The sequence below is a fragment of the Taurulus bubalis genome, assembly GCF_910589615.1.
Source record: "Taurulus bubalis genome assembly, chromosome: 6".
Classification (NCBI taxonomy): Eukaryota; Metazoa; Chordata; class Actinopteri; order Perciformes; family Cottidae; genus Taurulus; species Taurulus bubalis.
This window is the reverse complement of record NC_136594.1, coordinates 25,037,340-25,055,702: the sequence shown is the minus strand read 5'-3', so window position 1 is coordinate 25,055,702 and position 18,363 is coordinate 25,037,340. Positions and strand designations below refer to the sequence as shown.

Sequence of the window (18,363 nt, the reverse complement as noted above, 5' to 3'; positions counted from 1 at the left end):
CTGTCATCAAGTGTGAGAAGGTTGCTTGTCACCCGCCATGAGGCTGCATAAACATTTACAGTCATCCACTGAAAAACACGAGCCAGCCAGAGAGTTCATTGACATTTTCTCTCCCAATGACTGTGTAAAAATAAAAAATAAAAAAGCTGAGTGAAGGCTGGAAGAGATCCGGGTGTTGTGTTCTTTCTTCTGCCTCCCGGTAATAACCGACTCATCACCTTGGCCGCTCTCCAGCCAATGCGGGACGGAAAGGAGTGGCAGGACTCCAGAGGAGAGGCTGCACTGTGTCTTTAAGCTCCAGTGAAATCCATCTGGGAGGAGGGGAGGGGGGCTGGAGGGGGATTGAGTCGCAGCCGTGTGCGAGATCATTCTGCGTGTGTGTGTGTGTGCGTGTGCGTGCGTCCAGCGTGGTGGAGGTCTACCTGCTCTCTGGATGGATACACTCAGGATGCTCGTTCCTTCACTTGAAGCGCTTGGAGCATAGTGTCAAAACATTTTTTACATTTTTTATTTTTTTTAAAGCTTCAGACGCGCCTCTAACCATGAGATGCCCCTGGCTGGCTTTCGCCTCTTATCTGGTTCTGCTGCCACTAACAGGTAAGAAAACAAGTGGACTGCTGCTTCAATATCGCTTTTAACGACTCGTGGCGTGTCTGTGTGCGCAATGATGACTTTATAGTGACCTCATTGTATCACCTCACAATATAGCCTCATCTGGGTTAAGTGCTATATCTTAGGATATGAAAGCAGACTTCAGATTTCTTTGTTATTTTAATATTCTTTCTCGCATTTGTATTAGAGTATTAGAGTATTTTCATTTCACTGAAGTGTTGCTGTCTCCAAATGATTGCCTATGTTGTTAGTGTAACTATTTAAACTATTTTCCTTCCTTAATTACACTGAATCAGGTGTGAACAGTTTTAATATATATAGCAGCGTGTATCATAGTGCGGTTTGCGCTCACACATTGTCTCCACGTTGTTTCTGGAAGCGTGGGCGACTTTCAACACCCAAGTGCGTTTAACGGTGCAGTGGATCGACCTGTCCGCGCGCGTCTCCACATCAGTATTTGCATAACTACACTGTTTGGGTTGACATAGCCTGCGAGGGAGATGCCTTTGGCAGCCAACAGGTGTGTGTGTGTGCGTGTGTGTGTGTGTGTGTGCGTGCACGCGCGCGCGTGTGCGTGCGTGTGTGTGTTCAAGGACGATTAATAATTTATGACATCGAAAATAAAAAGGGGATAAAGTTGTGCCAGCAGAAGGAACAAAGAAGAGCCTGAAACACGCACGTCTTTGTGCACCAAACACACCCAACAGCACCTTGACATTTACCCAACTCTGCCTGCTGTGATGATAGCAGCCTTGTGTGTTCTTCATATAACACAGCCTCAGGTTCTGTTTGAAACCTTTTTTGTTTTGCCTACTCAAGCACCAACTGTCTCACAGCAGTGGCAGGCTACAGAACATGCCCTTTGCAGCCTGCACAAACACAGTTATTGATATTTTATGTTTTCTTTCTTCTCCTTCTTCTTCTTTTTTTGCATCCCAATGCTTCTCTTCCTTGACTTCTCGGGCCCCGGCTTCCAGCCCCCGAAGGCACAACAGTCACATGAAAATCCTGTTCTCGAAATGGCGCCTATCATGTGGAAATCTGAAAGAAAAACAAAAGTCAGAAGTGGAAGGGGGGGGGGGGGGGCTAACTGAAAATCTGTTGGTTTGCTACACACACACTCATCTTAAGGGAGTGGATACAGGGGCCTTAATGCATGATTACTCAGCGGGTAGACAGATCATAATTATTGATTGCTCAATTGAGCCGTGGTGGTTTGATAGCACTCTGTCCTGAGGGGCTGTGTGCCAATCATAACGTCCCATTTAACCATCACGTATGCACATAACTGTGGTGGGAATTTTATAGTCTGGACAACTAAAGAATTCACCTCCAAAATAATCTGTAAACGGATCGCTAACGACGACAATCTTTGGTTGCCTTGTCCTGTTTAAGCTCCTTTTCGCTGTTATCTCTTTCTTGCGATTCCTCCCGGATAGCGTAGTTAATCCACATCAGTGTCAGTTTCTTTCCCTTTTATGTGCCGTATCTGTACTGAACCCCCTTTCACAGTCTTTCAAATAATCAAGCCGTACACATCACCGTACACGTCCTCCACATTACCGCCATGCGTGTGCTCTGTCTTCAAAGTCTGGTGCCAGCCGGTCATCTCCCCCAGCGGGCCCCACGTCGTGGTTCCCAAGAGGGGCAGGCTGGAGCTGCGCTGCCGTGACAACGCCACGGCGGCCGGCGCCCCGTCCAGGCTGAGGTGGCAGAGGGGGCGAACTCGTCGGCTGGAGGGCGAGGTGGAGGAGGACGGAGCGGCCTACGTCACGGTGGCGGCGGCACAGGCCTACCACATGGGCCGCTACGTGTGCGTCAACAACAGCACGCTGGAACACAGCTCCGTCTACGTATACGTGAAAGGTGCGTGTTTTTGAGGTGGTGTGTGTGTGTGTGTGTGTGTGTGTGTTGCGTCTAATCAATACGCCAATCTCCCTCCCGTTCTCCTCAGACCCCCAGAACGCCTTCCAGCGCACCATGGTGAACGTCATCCTGGTGCGCGCGGGGGACAACTGCACCATCCCCTGCCTCGTGACCGACCCCGAGGTCACCCTCCTGGCCTTGGAGACCTGCGATGGACGGCCGCTGCCGCCCGGCGTGAGTTACCACAGCGACCCCCAGCGGGGCGTCACCATCAGCAGCGTGAGGAAGGAGTACGAGGGCTGCTTCGTGTGCGTCGGGCAGCTCGCCGGGGACAAAGTGACGTCGAGCCAGTACACTGTGGACGTACGACTCGGTAAGGGAGAGTTCCTGTTTCCCAAAACCTCTACCAGTGTTTGGTGATTCATCTTGTGGCAGAGGTTCACTAGATTGTGTCATTTGGGTGATGGTTAAGCTAAAAGGCGAGAGGCAACGGAGAAGCTCCTGTCATCTTCACAGGGCAGAGTTTTGAGGGCAGATCTGTAAAGTCAGAGCTTGTAAATTAAGTTACGCCTCTTGCAGCCTCCCAGCAATGAGTCAGTGGAAGGTTCAGCCAAAGCGTTTGCCTTTTAGCTGAAGCCTTGAGGGCCGGATCCATAATGCAAATGTCCCCAATACTCGCGTCAGTCAGAGTAAACAGTGGAGTGCACACAGAATAAAGTGATCCTGACCAGAAACCTCACAGCTGCTCATTCTTGAAAAACAACAAACAGATGTGAAGACAATAATGGTGAATAGAATATCTTCTTCTGACACACATTATCATACGAAGTGGAAAAACATATCACAAGTTTTTAGGGCCATTCTGGCCTTGGATTTGCAGAGGACAGTGTACAAAACCATTGTTCGGGTTGGGATATGGTCCCAAGGCAGAATGTCATTAGTATTGTAGGTTGTTTGCTCACAAAACAAAGTATTGTGAACATTTAAAGTGGTCACCAAAGTCAGCGTGGATCCCCCTGGCTGGGGACTGTTAATGCCAGAGGAAAACGTCATCAGTAGAATAGTTGCTGTGGATATTTCAGCCTGAAGCCAAAGTGGAGGCCCCAACAGGCCAGCAGAGTGGTGAACAAATCTTCCACCAATAATGCATCCTGGCAGAGAGCAGGGGACGTCACGCCGACCATCCACATTGCAGATGTGTTTTGGCAGAAGAGGGTTGGCTCACAGCTTTTCAGAGCAATATTAATAGGAAATGAAACCATGAAAGCATTTCTCTGTGTCAGTCGGAACCGATCACATTTCTACTTGTCCCCTGCATTGCATCAGCATTTTTCAGTCCCCGTCCGCAGTGGGAAGAAGTCCAAAACAGAAACCAGCCGGGAGGAGCCGGGGGGCGCAGTGTCCTTCTGACTGATGGAGAGGAGTGAGAAAAGAGACGCGAGGGAGGGAGGAGGGATTAGAGCCCAGCACCGAACAAAGCTCTGTAAAGGTGCATGAAGGCCGTGTCTGGTGTAAACAGAATTATCTTCGTCAAACAGGCCCTGAAGTGACGTCGGCAGGCATTAAATGTCTATGAAAATAATAGTCCGGGTTATGTACGTGCAAGTGTCTGCACACACACATCCTAGTGCTTGTGCCTAGTGCCTAGTGTGTGTGTGTGTGTATTGTCATTAGTGAGTGTTTGTCCACTAACTGGAGGCGCACGCCCTCTCAGGGTCTTATAGGCATCGGATACGGATACGGTCCTTTCAGGCGGCTCAATAACACGCAACCACTGGTGAGTTTAAATGAGTCACTCCACTACATCCGTCACGGTAATGTTGCCTCTGCGTCTCTTGACACAGTGCCAGAGGTGCCTCCGGGGATCACGCTGTCCCAGAAAGACTCCGTCATCCTAAGGCGAGGAGAGCGGTTTGAGATCACCTGCAGCTCCACCAACGTCAACCCGGACTTCAGTGTCAAGTGGGATTTCCCTCCAGCAGCGGTGAGATTGATGAAGGGGTGGACTCCTCCTCGGCCTCTTTATGTCCGGGTGACTGAGTGTCAGGGTGGGAATCTGACTCGTTACATTAACCCTCTGGGTGCCAATCCAAGACACGGAGAGATATTTACACTGAAGTCAGATTTGTTATCAAGACTGTAGAGGACACTGAGGTCAAACCCTGAGTAATATTCGTGGGATGTTGGTGTTTTATTGACAACAAATTAAATAAAAAAGTTGATACCGATCTTTCTCACATATTTTCATAATAATAATAACAGTTTTTAGGTAAATAATAGTATACCTGATACAGTATACCTAAATTCATAAATTATCTTTTGAAATATAGATCATTGTTGGTGAGTTTGGTTGGTGGCAAATCCTTGCTATATAGTTCTGGATAAAAGAATAACAATTATGCCAGCTGTTTTAAAACCTGTTAAAAACTGTGGGGCCCATATGGCAGATATTGCTATAAAAACTGTTTAATTCACTTCTTCATTTACTCAAAACCAGTAACATATAGACTGATATTTACACATCTGAACACACAACTCACATTATACTCTTTTATTATAACACCAACATTATTCAAATAGTGGTTGCAGAGATTTTTTAGTTTGGGTATGCAATATATGGGATTCAGAGCGTTATTATACTCAGCAAACAACTATTTGTTATGTAAAGATATGGCAGAGTATCTACCTGAGTGTGTATGCTTTTAGTGCATGTTAGTGCACGCGCCCCACTGGCTGCTCTGCTCTCACACGGTGGTTACAGCCCCCAGGTTAACACTGGTAGCTCGGCCAGCGCTTTTGGCGTAGTTCCCACAATTAGCGCCGATAGCAGCGAGCCGCCATTTAAAACACAGCCATACCTCACGAGAGAAACGCACCCGTCTGAAGCATGCCACCATGAAAACAGTGGATCCGTGTAAAGTTGTACCCGCTGACCTTTGCCCCTCCCCCTGTACCCTGCAGCACCCTGATGAAGCCCACACCTCGCACATCCTGTCGGGTTCCCGCGGATACCAACGCGCCACCTCCCTCTTGATCGCAGCCGTCAACCAATCAGACTCGGGCACTTACCGCTGCCGCGCCCACAACGAGAGAGGCACCAGCGGCACAGCGCTGCAGCTGGATGTCCGAGGTGAGTAAGATAAGATAAGATATTCCTTTATTAGGCCCGTATTGGGGAAATTGCAGAATTACAGCAGCAAGAGATAGTAGTAAAATAAGAAGCAAGTATATAGCAAGGGTTGATTTTGGCCCTTTCTTCGCCCTTCTTAAGAGTTTAGTCGAGAGTCTAAATCACAGGAACACTCATCCCCAAAGGGACTTGGGCTTTGTTGCAAACTGGAGAGGAATCTGGGTTTTGGAAACTGCCCTGCAAGCGAGACCCTTAACCCACAACTAGAGTGCCACTGGACCAGACCGTGAACACGCTGAACAATCTCAGTGAAACGCCCCTGAATAAATAACGGTAGAAACGTGTATTATGTGGACACCAATGAATATTTTACACCAATGATCATGAACTATTTGGTCGCTCTTATAAAAACCGATGTAGGTAGGTATAGTACAGTAGCTATAGTAGCTAAATAGCTAACTTTATATACAGTAGCTATAGTAGCTAAATGGCTAACTTTATATACAGTAGCTATAGTAGCTAAATGGCTAACTTTATACACAGTTGCTATAGCAGCTAAATGGCTAACTTTATATACAGTAGCTATAGTAGCTAAATAGCTGACTTGATATACAGTAGCTATAGCAGCTAAATAGCTAACTTTATATACAGTAGCTATAGCAGCTAAATGGCTAACTGTATGTACAGTAGCTATAGTAGCTAAATGGCTAACTTTATATACAGTAGCTATAGTAGCTAAATAGCTAACTTTATATACAGTAGCTATAGTAGCTAAATAGCTAACTGTATATACAGTAGCTATAGTAGCTAAATAGCTAACTTTATGTACAGTAGCTATAGTAGCTAAATAGCTAACTGTATATACAGTAGCTATATTAGCTAAATAGCTGACTTTATATACAGTAGCTATAGTAGCTAAATAGCTGACTTTATATACAGTAGCTATAGTAGCTAAATAGCTAACTTTATATACAGTAGCTATAGTAGCTAAATAGCTAACTGTATATACAGTAGCTATAGTAGCTAAATAGCTGACTTTATATACAGTAGCTATAGTAGCTAAATAGCTAACTTTATATACAGTAGCGATAGTAGCTAAATGGCTAACTGTATATACAGTTGCTATAGTAGCTAAATAGCTAACTTTATATACAGTAGCTATAGGAGCTAAATAGTTAACTTTTTACCTAGAATTTGGGAAATGACAAACTGAAATACAGGTGGACGTTGTGGGTCGAAGAAACACAAGAAGGTATCTTCAAGGCATTCAACACAAGGAAACACGGATGACACACGTAGCATCTACTGTATAACCTTTGCTTATCTACAACATTCGGCTACTTAGATGACGTGAACACGTGGGCTTTTCCTTTAAGGATGTGTGTTTTCCGATGTCCCTCCAGACCAGGGCTTCATCACCATGTTTGGAAGGCTGGGTCCGGTCCGGGCCGACGTCAAGGAGGGCGAGAGCCTGAGCCTCCGAGTGGAACTCAACGCCTACCCCGCCCCGAGCTCCCTGTTCTGGTCCCACGGCGGCAAGCGGCTCCTCAACACAACGGAGCACGTCGTCACCGTCCACCGCCGCAAATACAGGTACGGTGGGAGGCTCGCTGGTCCAATTGCAAGTGCTACACGCAGAATTAGAAGGGGAAAGAAAATGGCGTTTTGTTTTTCGTCAGACTCATCAGCGAGCTCCGACTCGTGAGGGTCGTCGGCTCGGAGGGCGGGATCTATCAGTTCTCGGCCAGCCACGAGGATGCGTCTGTCGACCATTTATTCCACGTGTACGTCATCAGTAAGTGGCTTTCACAGTTAATGCGTTGCACTCAGTTGCCTTAGTATGTATATGTTTTCCATGCTAAATATGTGTGTCTCTTTTTATTATTATCATATATTTTTGTTATCAATCTGCCCACCTTTTCCCCTCCAAGGCCCGCCGGTTATCATCGCCCAGGAAGGCCCTGTTGATGGACAGGTGCGGTGCATCGCCTCCGGTTTCCCAGTCCCGAAGATAAGCTGGTACTTCTGTGAGCGTCCCCACACCAGGTACGCCTAAAACATGTTTATTATGCGTTATTTACTTTATTAAAATGGCTTTGACATCTTTAATGTTTTATCTTGCTGCTCGGTCTTCATTTTGATTCGATTATGTAGAAAGGGATGATGTAATAACAGACTTTACAAATGGCTCAAATCATTGAAAAATATACTGCATCACATTATGAAGTATCGCATTATTTTTCAGTAGCTTAAATGTTCCTGTTTCTCCTCTTTTATTAGTTCAGATTCATGTAGATTTTGTAATAATAAATACAAAATAGTAAAATGAAATAAGAAACATTGTTTCATGCATTTAAATGTACCTTTCTACATATAAGTATACATTATATATACTGTGTGTGTGTATATATATATATATATATATATATATATATATATATATATATATATATATATATATATATATATATATACATACATACATATTTGAAATACAATTGTTTTCTGCCGTTTACAAACTGAAACTGAACAGCAGTGTGACTTCGGAGCATTTTACTCCCAATAATCTCCGACACCTTCTGTTGTTTTGTCTGGCAGTTCCTCTGAGAACACAGTAGAGGCTCATGGGAAAACGCTGCTTTATATGATCTCATAGTCTTATTAGTATTCAGACAACTAAGCCGGCCGGATTTTGACTGCTGGTCAACACGATATGAGCAGTTTCAGACGTTAAGAGCTTTGGTTTTAATATTATTTGGGAATTTTATTGGCTGAACAATGAATCGATTGGATAGTGCAGAGAGCTGTGGCTGCAATGTCCCTGTGCTAAAACCAAGAGCGGAACATGTAACCTTAAACAACTTCATAACCCCTTCAACAGGTGCTCCCACCTGCCCAATGCCACCCAATGGGAGACTCTGGACGTCGCCATAGTGACAGAAACCACCTTCGGCCGGGGCGAGGTGGTGGGCCGGCTGAACGTGAGCAAGGAGCACGCGCACTACACCACCCTGGAGTGTGTGGCGAGCACGGAGGGGGAGGAGGCCTACACGCTGTTCTCCATCAGTGGTGCGACACACACACACACACACACACAGACAAACACATTGAGCATGTGTCGGTGACGGCCAGTTGTGTGGCGCAGATTGAATGAGATTAGTAGATGCTGACTATGCAGGCTGGGATTATATGGCGTGGACTCGCTTATCCCCGGCACACAAACTAAACACCACTGCTGCAGCTGTCCGTCTTGACACGGAGGAGGAGGAGGAGGATGAGGAGGAGGAGGAGGAGAGATGAAGTTGGGGCCCTGTGAGCACCTTAGTGTGTAGTGTCTGTGTACTCCAGCGTGATTTATGATTACCTCTGCCGTGTGTGTGTGTGTGTGTGTGTGTGTGTGTGTGTGTGTCTCCCCTCAGAGCGCATCGTCCCCCATGAGCTCTTCACTCCTCTTCTCACCGGCATGGTGGCCACCGGCGTCGTGCTCAGCCTCATTCTGGTGGTGCTGCTCTATAAATACGTGCAGGTAAGACGGGGAAGCGAACCAAACTTCAGCATGAGAGAGGCGTGAAATTAAGTTCATCCACCGGCGTGGAGAAAAGTAAATGTCTGTAGGAGTTTCTGGCAAAAAGGCCCGCTCTCATTAACTAGTGGCTCGCGCCTCCATCTCGATTATCGTACGTTTTAAGTTCGAGGCATCTTTCTGAGATCAGAGTAGTTTATTTTGTTGCTTTTTGTGGCGGAAATATGTCCTTTGAACCGATATGAATGTGTCCTAATGAATTAGAAATGAACCAATCAGCCATTCAGAGTGCAGACATGTTGTGGTTTATGGCTTCTTTTTCTCCTTCTTTTTGACACTACATTTATTTGCCACACACACACACACACACACACACACACACACACACACACACACACACACACACACACACACGACGGGCTGCTCTTATTGCATCCAGATGAGTCAGACTCCCTTGAGAACGAGTGGATTCATGGCGGTGATCATCAATCAGCGAACAGCTAAAGAGCACATGAAGTTGATACACACCCTCTCTCTCTCTCTCTCTCTCTCTCTCTCTCTCTCTCTCTCTCTCTCTCTCTCTCTCTCTCTCTCCAAACTTGAACAGAAACCAAAGTTCCAAATCCAGTGGAAGGTCATCGAGAGTATCCACGGCAACAACTACGTGTACATTGACCCCACTCAGCTGCCGTACGACTCCAAGTGGGAGTTCCCTCGACAGAAACTGCGCTTTGGTAGGACGGCGCCCGTGTTTGTGTAGCTGTAAAAAAAAAAAAGCACTTTTATGCCTCGTGGCTGTTTGAGCTTCACTGTAGAATATTGATTTCCATATTCAATCTGCTGAGGACAAAGGGGAATGATGTCAGATGTTTATTCAAGCTAGAGTATTTGTCTGAAATCAAGTGTGAAATGATAACGATGTGTGTGTGTGTGTGTGTGTGTGTGTGTGTGTGTGTGTGTGCGTGTGCGTGTGCGTGTGTGTGTGTGTTCCCACAGGTAAGACTCTGGGCTCCGGGGCTTTTGGAAAGGTCGTGAGGGCCACAGCATATGGACTCTGCTCCGCAGATACGGTGACAACCGTCGCTGTTAAGATGCTCAAACGTAAGTGTGAGTGTGTGTGTGAGTGTGTGTGTGTGTGTGTGTGTGTGTGTGTGTGTTGGTCTGTTTTGATCTCTCTCGCTCTCTGAGGCTGTGTCCAAAGAACAGTCCACGGTAGAGTTCAAAGGTTCTTTTTTTTATAACTTATAACTTATAACAATATTTATCAAAACGTATCAGGTCTCTATCATGAAAATGATGGGTACTTATTAGGTTTGTGCAATATAATTCATATTTTTCCATATACTAGCACTATTATGAAAAGCATGATAACCAACTAAAGACGTAAGCATTTACATACATGGAAGGAAAATAACATTCATATCACTTTGGCAGCAAACACGGTGCACTATAGTACACTATGTAGTACACTATGTAGTACACTATGTAGTACACTAAGTAGTAAACTATATAGTACACAATATGTAATACACTAAGTAGTAAACTATATAGTACACAATATGTAATACACTAAGTAGTACACTAAGTAGTACACTAAGTAGTAAACTATATAGTACACAATATGTAATACACAAAGTAGTACACTAAGTAGTACACTAAGTAGTACACTAAGTAGTACACTAAGTAATACACTAAGTAGTACACTATGTAGTACACAATATGTAATACACTATATATAGTACACTATGTAGTACACTATGTAGTACACTATGTAGTACACTGTGTAGTACACAATATCTAATACACTATGTAGTACACTAAGTAGTAAACTATGTAGTACACAATATGTAATACACTATGTAGTACACAATATATAGAACAATATGTAGTACACTATATACAGTACACTATGTAGTACACAATATGTAATACACTATGTAGTACACTATGTAGTACACTATGTAGTACACTATATAGTACACTATGTAGTACACTAAGTAGTACACTATGTAGTACACAATATGTGATACACTATGTAGTACACTATATATAGTACACTATGTAGTACACTAAGTAGTACACAATATGTAATACACTATGTAGTACATAATATATAGAACAATATGTAATACACTATATATAGTACACTATGTAGTACACAATATGTAATACACTATGTAGTACACTATGTAGTACACTAAGTAGTACACTAAGTAGTAAACTATATAGTACACAATATGTAATACACTAAGTAGTACACTAAGTAGTACACTAAGTAGTAAACTATATAGTACACAATATGTAATACACAAAGTAGTACACTAAGTAGTACACTAAGTAGTACACTAAGTAGTACACTAAGTAATACACTAAGTAGTACACAATATGTAATACACTATATATAGTACACTATGTAGTACACTATGTAGTACACTATGTAGTACACTATGTAGTACAATGTGTAGTACACAATATCTAATACACTATGTAGTACACTAAGTAGTACACTATGTAGTACACAATATGTAATACACTATGTAGTACACAATATATAGAACAATATGTAGTACACTATATACAGTACACTATGTAGTACACAATATGTAATACACTATGTAGTACACTATGTAGTACACTATGTAGTACACTATATAGTACACTATGTAGTACACTAAGTAGTACACTATGTAGTACACAATATGTGATACACTATGTAGTACACTATATATAGTACACTATGTAGTACACTAAGTAGTACACAAAGTAGTACACTATGTAGTACACAATATGTAATACACTAAGTAGTACACTAAGTAGTACTCTAAGTAGTACACAATATGTAATACACTAAGTAGTACACTAAGTAGTACACTAAGTAGTACACTAAGTAGTACACTAAGTAGTACACAATATGTAATACACTAAGTAGTACACAATATGTAATACACTATGTAATACACTATATATAGTACACTAAGTAGTACACTAAGTAGTACACTATGTAGTACACTAAGTTGTACACTATGTAGTACACTAAGTTGTACACTATATAAAGTGCACTATGTAGTACACTATATAAAGTGCACTATGTAGTACACTAAATGTAGTACACAATATGTAATACACTATGTAGTACACTATATATAGTACACTAAGTAGTACACTAAGTAGTACACAATATGTAATACACTATGTAGTACACTATGTAGTACACTATATATAGTACACAATGGAGTACACAATATGTAATACACTATGTAGTACACTAAATGTAGTACACAATTTGTAATACACTATGTAGTACACTATATAAAGTGCACTATGTAGTACACTATATAAAGTGCACTATGTAGTACACTAAATGTAGTACACAATATGTAATACACTATGTAGTACACAATATGTAGTACACTATATAAAGTGCACTATGTAGTACACAATATGTAATACACTATGTAGTACACTATGTAGTACACAATATGTAGTACACTATATAAAGTGCACTATGTAGTACACAATATGTAGTACACTATATAAAGTGCACTATGTAGTACACTATATAAAGTGCACTATGTAGTACACTAAATGTAGTACACAATATGTAATACACTATGTAGTACACTATATAAAGTGCACTATGTAGTACACTATATAAAGTGCACTATGTAGTACACAATATGTAGTGCAGCAACGTAAGGTTCCTAAATGACCGTGCTGATGTCCCACAGCCAACGCCCACGCCACGGAGAAGGAGGCGCTGATGTCGGAGCTGAAGGTGCTCAGCTACCTGGGGAACCACGTGAACATCGTGAACCTGCTGGGCGCCTGCACCGTCGGAGGTGAGCGCCTCCCCACTCAGCTCTCGGAGAGTTCACTTTCCAGCACTTTGCTTGTTCATCATCTATTGTATTGACTGATTGTGTGTCTTGTGGTCGTGTATTGACTTGCTGTCATGCCCCGCCGGTATTGACCTCCCGTGGAGAGGAAAAAAATCGGATAATGGCCCGTGATGCAAAAACGTGATGCGGTTTGACTGGTCGTGCATTTACTGCGCAGTCGGTCAATACGTTGCACCTGCCGGGACGAACCCGCATTGATCATGAAGCAGTTTTAATTGGATTGGCACACGAGCGAGCACGAGGGTGCTGCTGGGGGAGAAGCGCGGGAACACCTGGGCGTGACGAATCCAGATTTGCAAAAATTTCGAAACAAATCTGTGCAACAAGTTTCAAATCCTTCATTGGAGGAGTGGAGTGTACCAACCTGACACCGTCGTCCTTTCAGCGCCGTGTTTCTGAGTCTCTGCTCATTGTTCTGGGTCGCTTTACAAAAGAAGAATATCAGCGAGTGAGTTTTTTTTCTTTTCATCTCTTTTCAGGCCCAATCTTGGTGATCACAGAGTACTGTTGCTATGGCGACCTCCTCAACTTCCTGCGCAGAAAAAGAGAGGCCTTCCTCAACTCCCAAGTCGGCGATGGTTACTATCGCAACGTGTCGAACCAAAAAGAGCCTGCAGCGAGGTGGGCATGTGTGCTATCAGGATGGGGACTGCGACTGCAAAACATTTTTCCCATTTAATGATTGTGTATGTGTGTGTGTGTGTGTGTGTGTGTGTGTGTGTGTGTGTGTGTGTGTGTGTGTGTGTAGCGGAGAGGTGGCTGGTTCAGAATACGTCCCCATGCGTCCCTCTGAGAAAGAACGGTCTTCCCAGTCAGGTAGAAAGTCATTTCCTCCTCGTGCATTTCAACAAACACACACACACACACACACACACACACACTGACCGCCTGACGCCGTCTGACCGCGTCCTCTTCCTTTAGGCGATGCAGAGGATCTGTCTCTGGACGCCGAAGATCTCCTCAGCTTTTCCTACCAGGTGGCCAAGGGAATGGAGTACATTACTTCCAAGAACGTAAGGCTTTTACCGGCCGTGCGCCATTTATTTATTTATTTATTTATTTATAGAGCCGTAATGGGAGGCATGTGCGTTGTCGTCGGCTTGTAGCGGCCGTGCATTCAGAGAGAAGCGTGGTGAAGATGCATTCAAGTAGAGAAGCAGCTCCTGCACAAGAAGGGATACAATTTGAATTAAAACCCTCCGGATTCATTGCTACTGCATTTTTGTTGCTTTTGTTAAATCAAACACTATTTATGCACGTTTGACTACTGAAACGGTACTAAAACCTTTAGATAGTTTTTATTTGCCATATATATATATATATATATATATATATACACAGACACAGTAGTTTTACTGTCAATATGCCTTTTGTGTTTGTATTGGTTGTAGCAAGTCAAACACGCCCCGCCTCATTGGTACACGCGTGCTGCATGTCACTCACTCGCTGCAGAACCTGTTCCAATACTCACTGCTGTGTGTGCGTGTGCGTGTGTGTGTGTGTGTGTGTGTGTGTGTGTGTGTGTTTTCAGTGTGTCCACAGGGATCTTGCAGCCAGAAACATTCTGCTGACTCACGGCCGGGTGGCAAAGATCTGTGACTTCGGGTTGGCACGGGACATCACCACTGATGCCAGCTATGTGCTCCGGGGCAACGTGAGTCTGCCTGTCACTTCTTTCACCCGTCATCCTTCCTCTTCCTCTTCCTCTTCCTTCCTAGTTGCTTGTTTTGTCCGGTCAATACTCCAAAAAACTGAAGATAAAATAGTACAAAATCATAACGGGATTTAGTGCCAGCTATCGCTTGAAAGACTACAATGAATTATTAATCGAGTATGAGAATAGCTGCCGTTTATTTTCTCTCTCTCTCTCTCTCTCTCCACCAGTCAATTAAAGACAGGGATGGGAATCGTCTCTTCACATTTTTGTTATATTTGTAAAATTCTTATCGCATTCCAACAGCAATTTGGCAGCATAACCCTCACTGCGCTTCAGCTGCACTCTATATAGTCATATTTGTTGTTTACGTTCATTCTGATATGATTCTGGGGGCGTGGCTTAAGGGAGGCCTGAAGGGACGGGCTGTCAGTGTTGATGACTTGGCGGCCGTTCCTCTTGATTTAGCGCTCTTTGGAGCTGGTGCTGTCATTGTAGCTGTGCAACACTATAGGCTGTTTTTCTTTCTTTCTTTCAAAGTGGCGTACTCTTAATGATTTTTCAAGATTTTCAACCCCAGCTTTAATCGTTACTATAAGAATATGTGTACCTTGTTGGAGAAAAAGAATAAAGAATGACTCTCCCTCCTGCAGGCTCGCCTGCCCGTCAAGTGGATGTCTCCTGAGAGCATTTTCGACTGTGTCTACACCTTCGAGAGCGACGTGTGGTCCTACGGCATCCTGCTCTGGGAAATCTTCTCTCTGGGTAACGTCTCCAGCCGTCGCATCCGGTTCATAATGTCTGAGCCATTATTGTTTTTCCCTTTTTGAGGCTCCCATGATGCTCCCGAGCAGCAGCACGAACCCGTGCAAGATTGTATTGATTGTGATATCATTATACGAATCCACGATGATTTCGTTTTTTACCAAAGATTGAGATATTCATTTCTCAAAGGTAGTTGAAGTGTATGTATCTGTGTTGCAGGTAACAGCCCGTATACTGGGATGCAGGTTGGCTCAGTGTTTTATCGGATGATTCAAGACGGCCACAGGATGAGCAGGCCCCAGTTTGCTCCCGTCGAGATGTAAGTCAGGTGGCAGCCTCCGATGAAAGATGTGCATTCTTTGTAGTGGCCAGCAGGGGGTGTTGCAGAAAGAAGTCTATGAGGAAATTACCCTATTTCTCACTTGCTTTATTATCTCAGTAAACTCTGGGCCATCTCACTCTCACCTCTGCAGATATGACATGATGCTGTCCTGTTGGAACCACGATCCTTTGAAGAGGCCCTCATTCAGGAAACTGGTGGAGAGGACCGAGCTACTGCTGTCAGAAAATACCAGGAATGTGAGTATAGACTCGGAGATTATTCTGTGGCAATTTTGGACTGTATCAGCGGACAGGAAACACAAGAGTGTAATAAAGATCCTCAGCCTACTGTGCCTATATGACGTTGGGATGTGGCTCGTCACATTTCCTAGACTATGTCTTTTTCGAAACGCGCTAACTCACAAATGTGTGTTGTTCCCTCAGGTGTACCTTAGACTGTCAGGCCACCCAGAGCAGCAGAGGGCGCCATCGCGGAGGCTGAGCTCAGTCTGCAGCACGACAGCCCCCACCCAACCTCTGCTGCAGAACACGCTGGACGTCTTCCTGGACTATGTTTGACACACACACACACACACACACACACACACACACACACACACACACACACACACACACACACACACACACACACACACACACACACACACACACACACACACACACACATTGCTATGAAACACACAGCCCCCCCTACCTCTGATCATTCTCTCCTGTCCTCATCCGCTCAGACAACAAGAATCAAACACACTCTGTAAACTACTAACAACGCCCAAACTAACTTTTAAAAGCTGGCCTTCCTGCAACACACACACACACACACACACACACACACACACACACAACTGTATATACGACCCCGCTCTCAGCACTGGCCTCTATGTAATCTCCCCATTGGCTTATTGATCTCTGTAGGTATTTCAGGTGCTGCCTATAAAGAGCAGACTCCAGCACTAACCGCCCATCAGATAAGACGTCTGCTATCTAACGGCAGTGGGAGTTTTGGCTTTCAACCATCATCAGATTGCATCTTGAGACGCTTTGGGGGGGAAATAGAGACCTTTGACTGAGGAATAGATAAGCACAGTCATGCTGTGACGAGTAGACAGCTTTTTTTCTTTCGTTTCTCGTTTGGTGTCGGAATTGTCTCCTTTTTTTTATAGCAATGTTTGGAGCTTGGGGAAATTAAAAAAATGCCGGCGTCTTGCAGAGAGTTAGACGAGAAGATTGGTACCACCTTAAGGTATATGCACGTCGAGCATGGAGGTAAAGCTGGGAGCCGCTTAGCTTAGCTTAGCATAAAGACTGGAAACAACTCTCACCTGTAGTATTCATACACATTTTATTTTGCCCCAATATTACTTTATTAATGTTTTACTGCTTTACCATGATCAAGTTATTCAGTGTTGTATTAATAAAGCCTGATGGATTGATTGAACAGCAGCTCTTAAGCACCATGGCACCTATATAGGGTGATGCGGACCTGAAACTTCTATTTTTGCTGTGTTTCAATCTTTATTTACTCTTAACCAGTAACATATGTACGAATATTTACACATCTGAGCTCACATGGGTTGCTTTTATTATAACACCAAAATTATTCAAATAGCCCGTGTGGTTGCTGAGATACAACCTTTTTAGTTTGGGTATGTTATTTCAAACAGAATCCTAAAAAATACCTCGGTTTTTAAAAGGTTAACTACACAAATTAATACATTATGTCTCGTTAGTTTATTCCATACGACAAAAAAAGACAATTAGTGGTTTTAATGGGGAGTTATAGGAGGGACTATCTATTGGCCAGGTGCAGTGGTTCTCAGGTTTGTCTGCTGGTTGCTTGCAATCTTATTTAAACACGAGATGCTTTTTTTTCTTCTTCTTCTTGCTTCTCTTGAGAGTTAGTACTTGTACACAAGAAGTAGACGTGAACTAGTTTGTAGTCGTAATGCTTCCCTGACCTAACTGGCTGCTGGCTCCAGCTTCATGTCCAATGGACAGTCTTTCTTCTCATCTCACTCTCTGCGAGAAAGCAAACAAAGTGTTTTACTCCAAAACAGCCAAATATTAAAAAAGAAATAACTTCAGGAGTCGGTGGCAGCAAACTAATCTGAAAACTGTCTTTCGTGACAAAAGATGCCTTCTGATCAGAGACCGGACGTTTCTTTGACGTTGTAACAAATGAGCCACAGTAAGCGATGACTCCTCGTGAAGCAAAAGGCCGTAAGTTACAGAACCAGAGGCCCACCTGTGCGTTGTAGCTTTAAATACTGTGACTCAGAACAGACTAATGCTGTATTGCTGTACGTGATTTAGGATGGCTTCAGTTTAGTCTGTGGCCAGGCGTCTAGAACCGACCGTCTAATCTTTTTACTTCATTTATGTCAAACATGTATGCAATGTAAATACAATGGAGATGTGCCTTTTCGATTTTCTTCCTTTTTTTTCCCTTTTATTTTTTACAAAATACTGAATGCATTTGATTGTAAGATAGTTGTTGTTGTTGTTGTTGTTGAGTCAGAAGAGAGTTTCTGTGTGCTGGTTTTGAGAATCATGCCGTTTTGATACAGTTGGTTGT

General features: G+C 43.6%; 1 protein-coding gene across 1 annotated transcript; it reads left to right on the top strand.

Annotated features, from left to right (window-relative positions):
- Window positions 1–542: 542 nt before the first annotated feature.
- On the top strand, window positions 543–16,349 carry kitb (KIT proto-oncogene, receptor tyrosine kinase b; the record flags this gene model as incomplete). The annotated part of the gene is made up of 21 exons (XM_079219296.1): window positions 543–597; window positions 2,203–2,478; window positions 2,567–2,851; window positions 4,323–4,462; window positions 5,440–5,608; window positions 7,012–7,201; window positions 7,288–7,403; window positions 7,540–7,654; window positions 8,490–8,677; window positions 9,028–9,134; window positions 9,739–9,865; window positions 10,128–10,232; window positions 12,860–12,970; window positions 13,510–13,651; window positions 13,779–13,846; window positions 13,952–14,043; window positions 14,562–14,684; window positions 15,338–15,449; window positions 15,669–15,768; window positions 15,923–16,028; window positions 16,215–16,349. 21 exons carry the CDS (start codon window positions 543–545, stop codon window positions 16,347–16,349), a joined length of 2,862 nt encoding a protein of 953 aa, XP_079075422.1.
- Window positions 16,350–18,363: the final 2,014 nt, after the last annotated feature.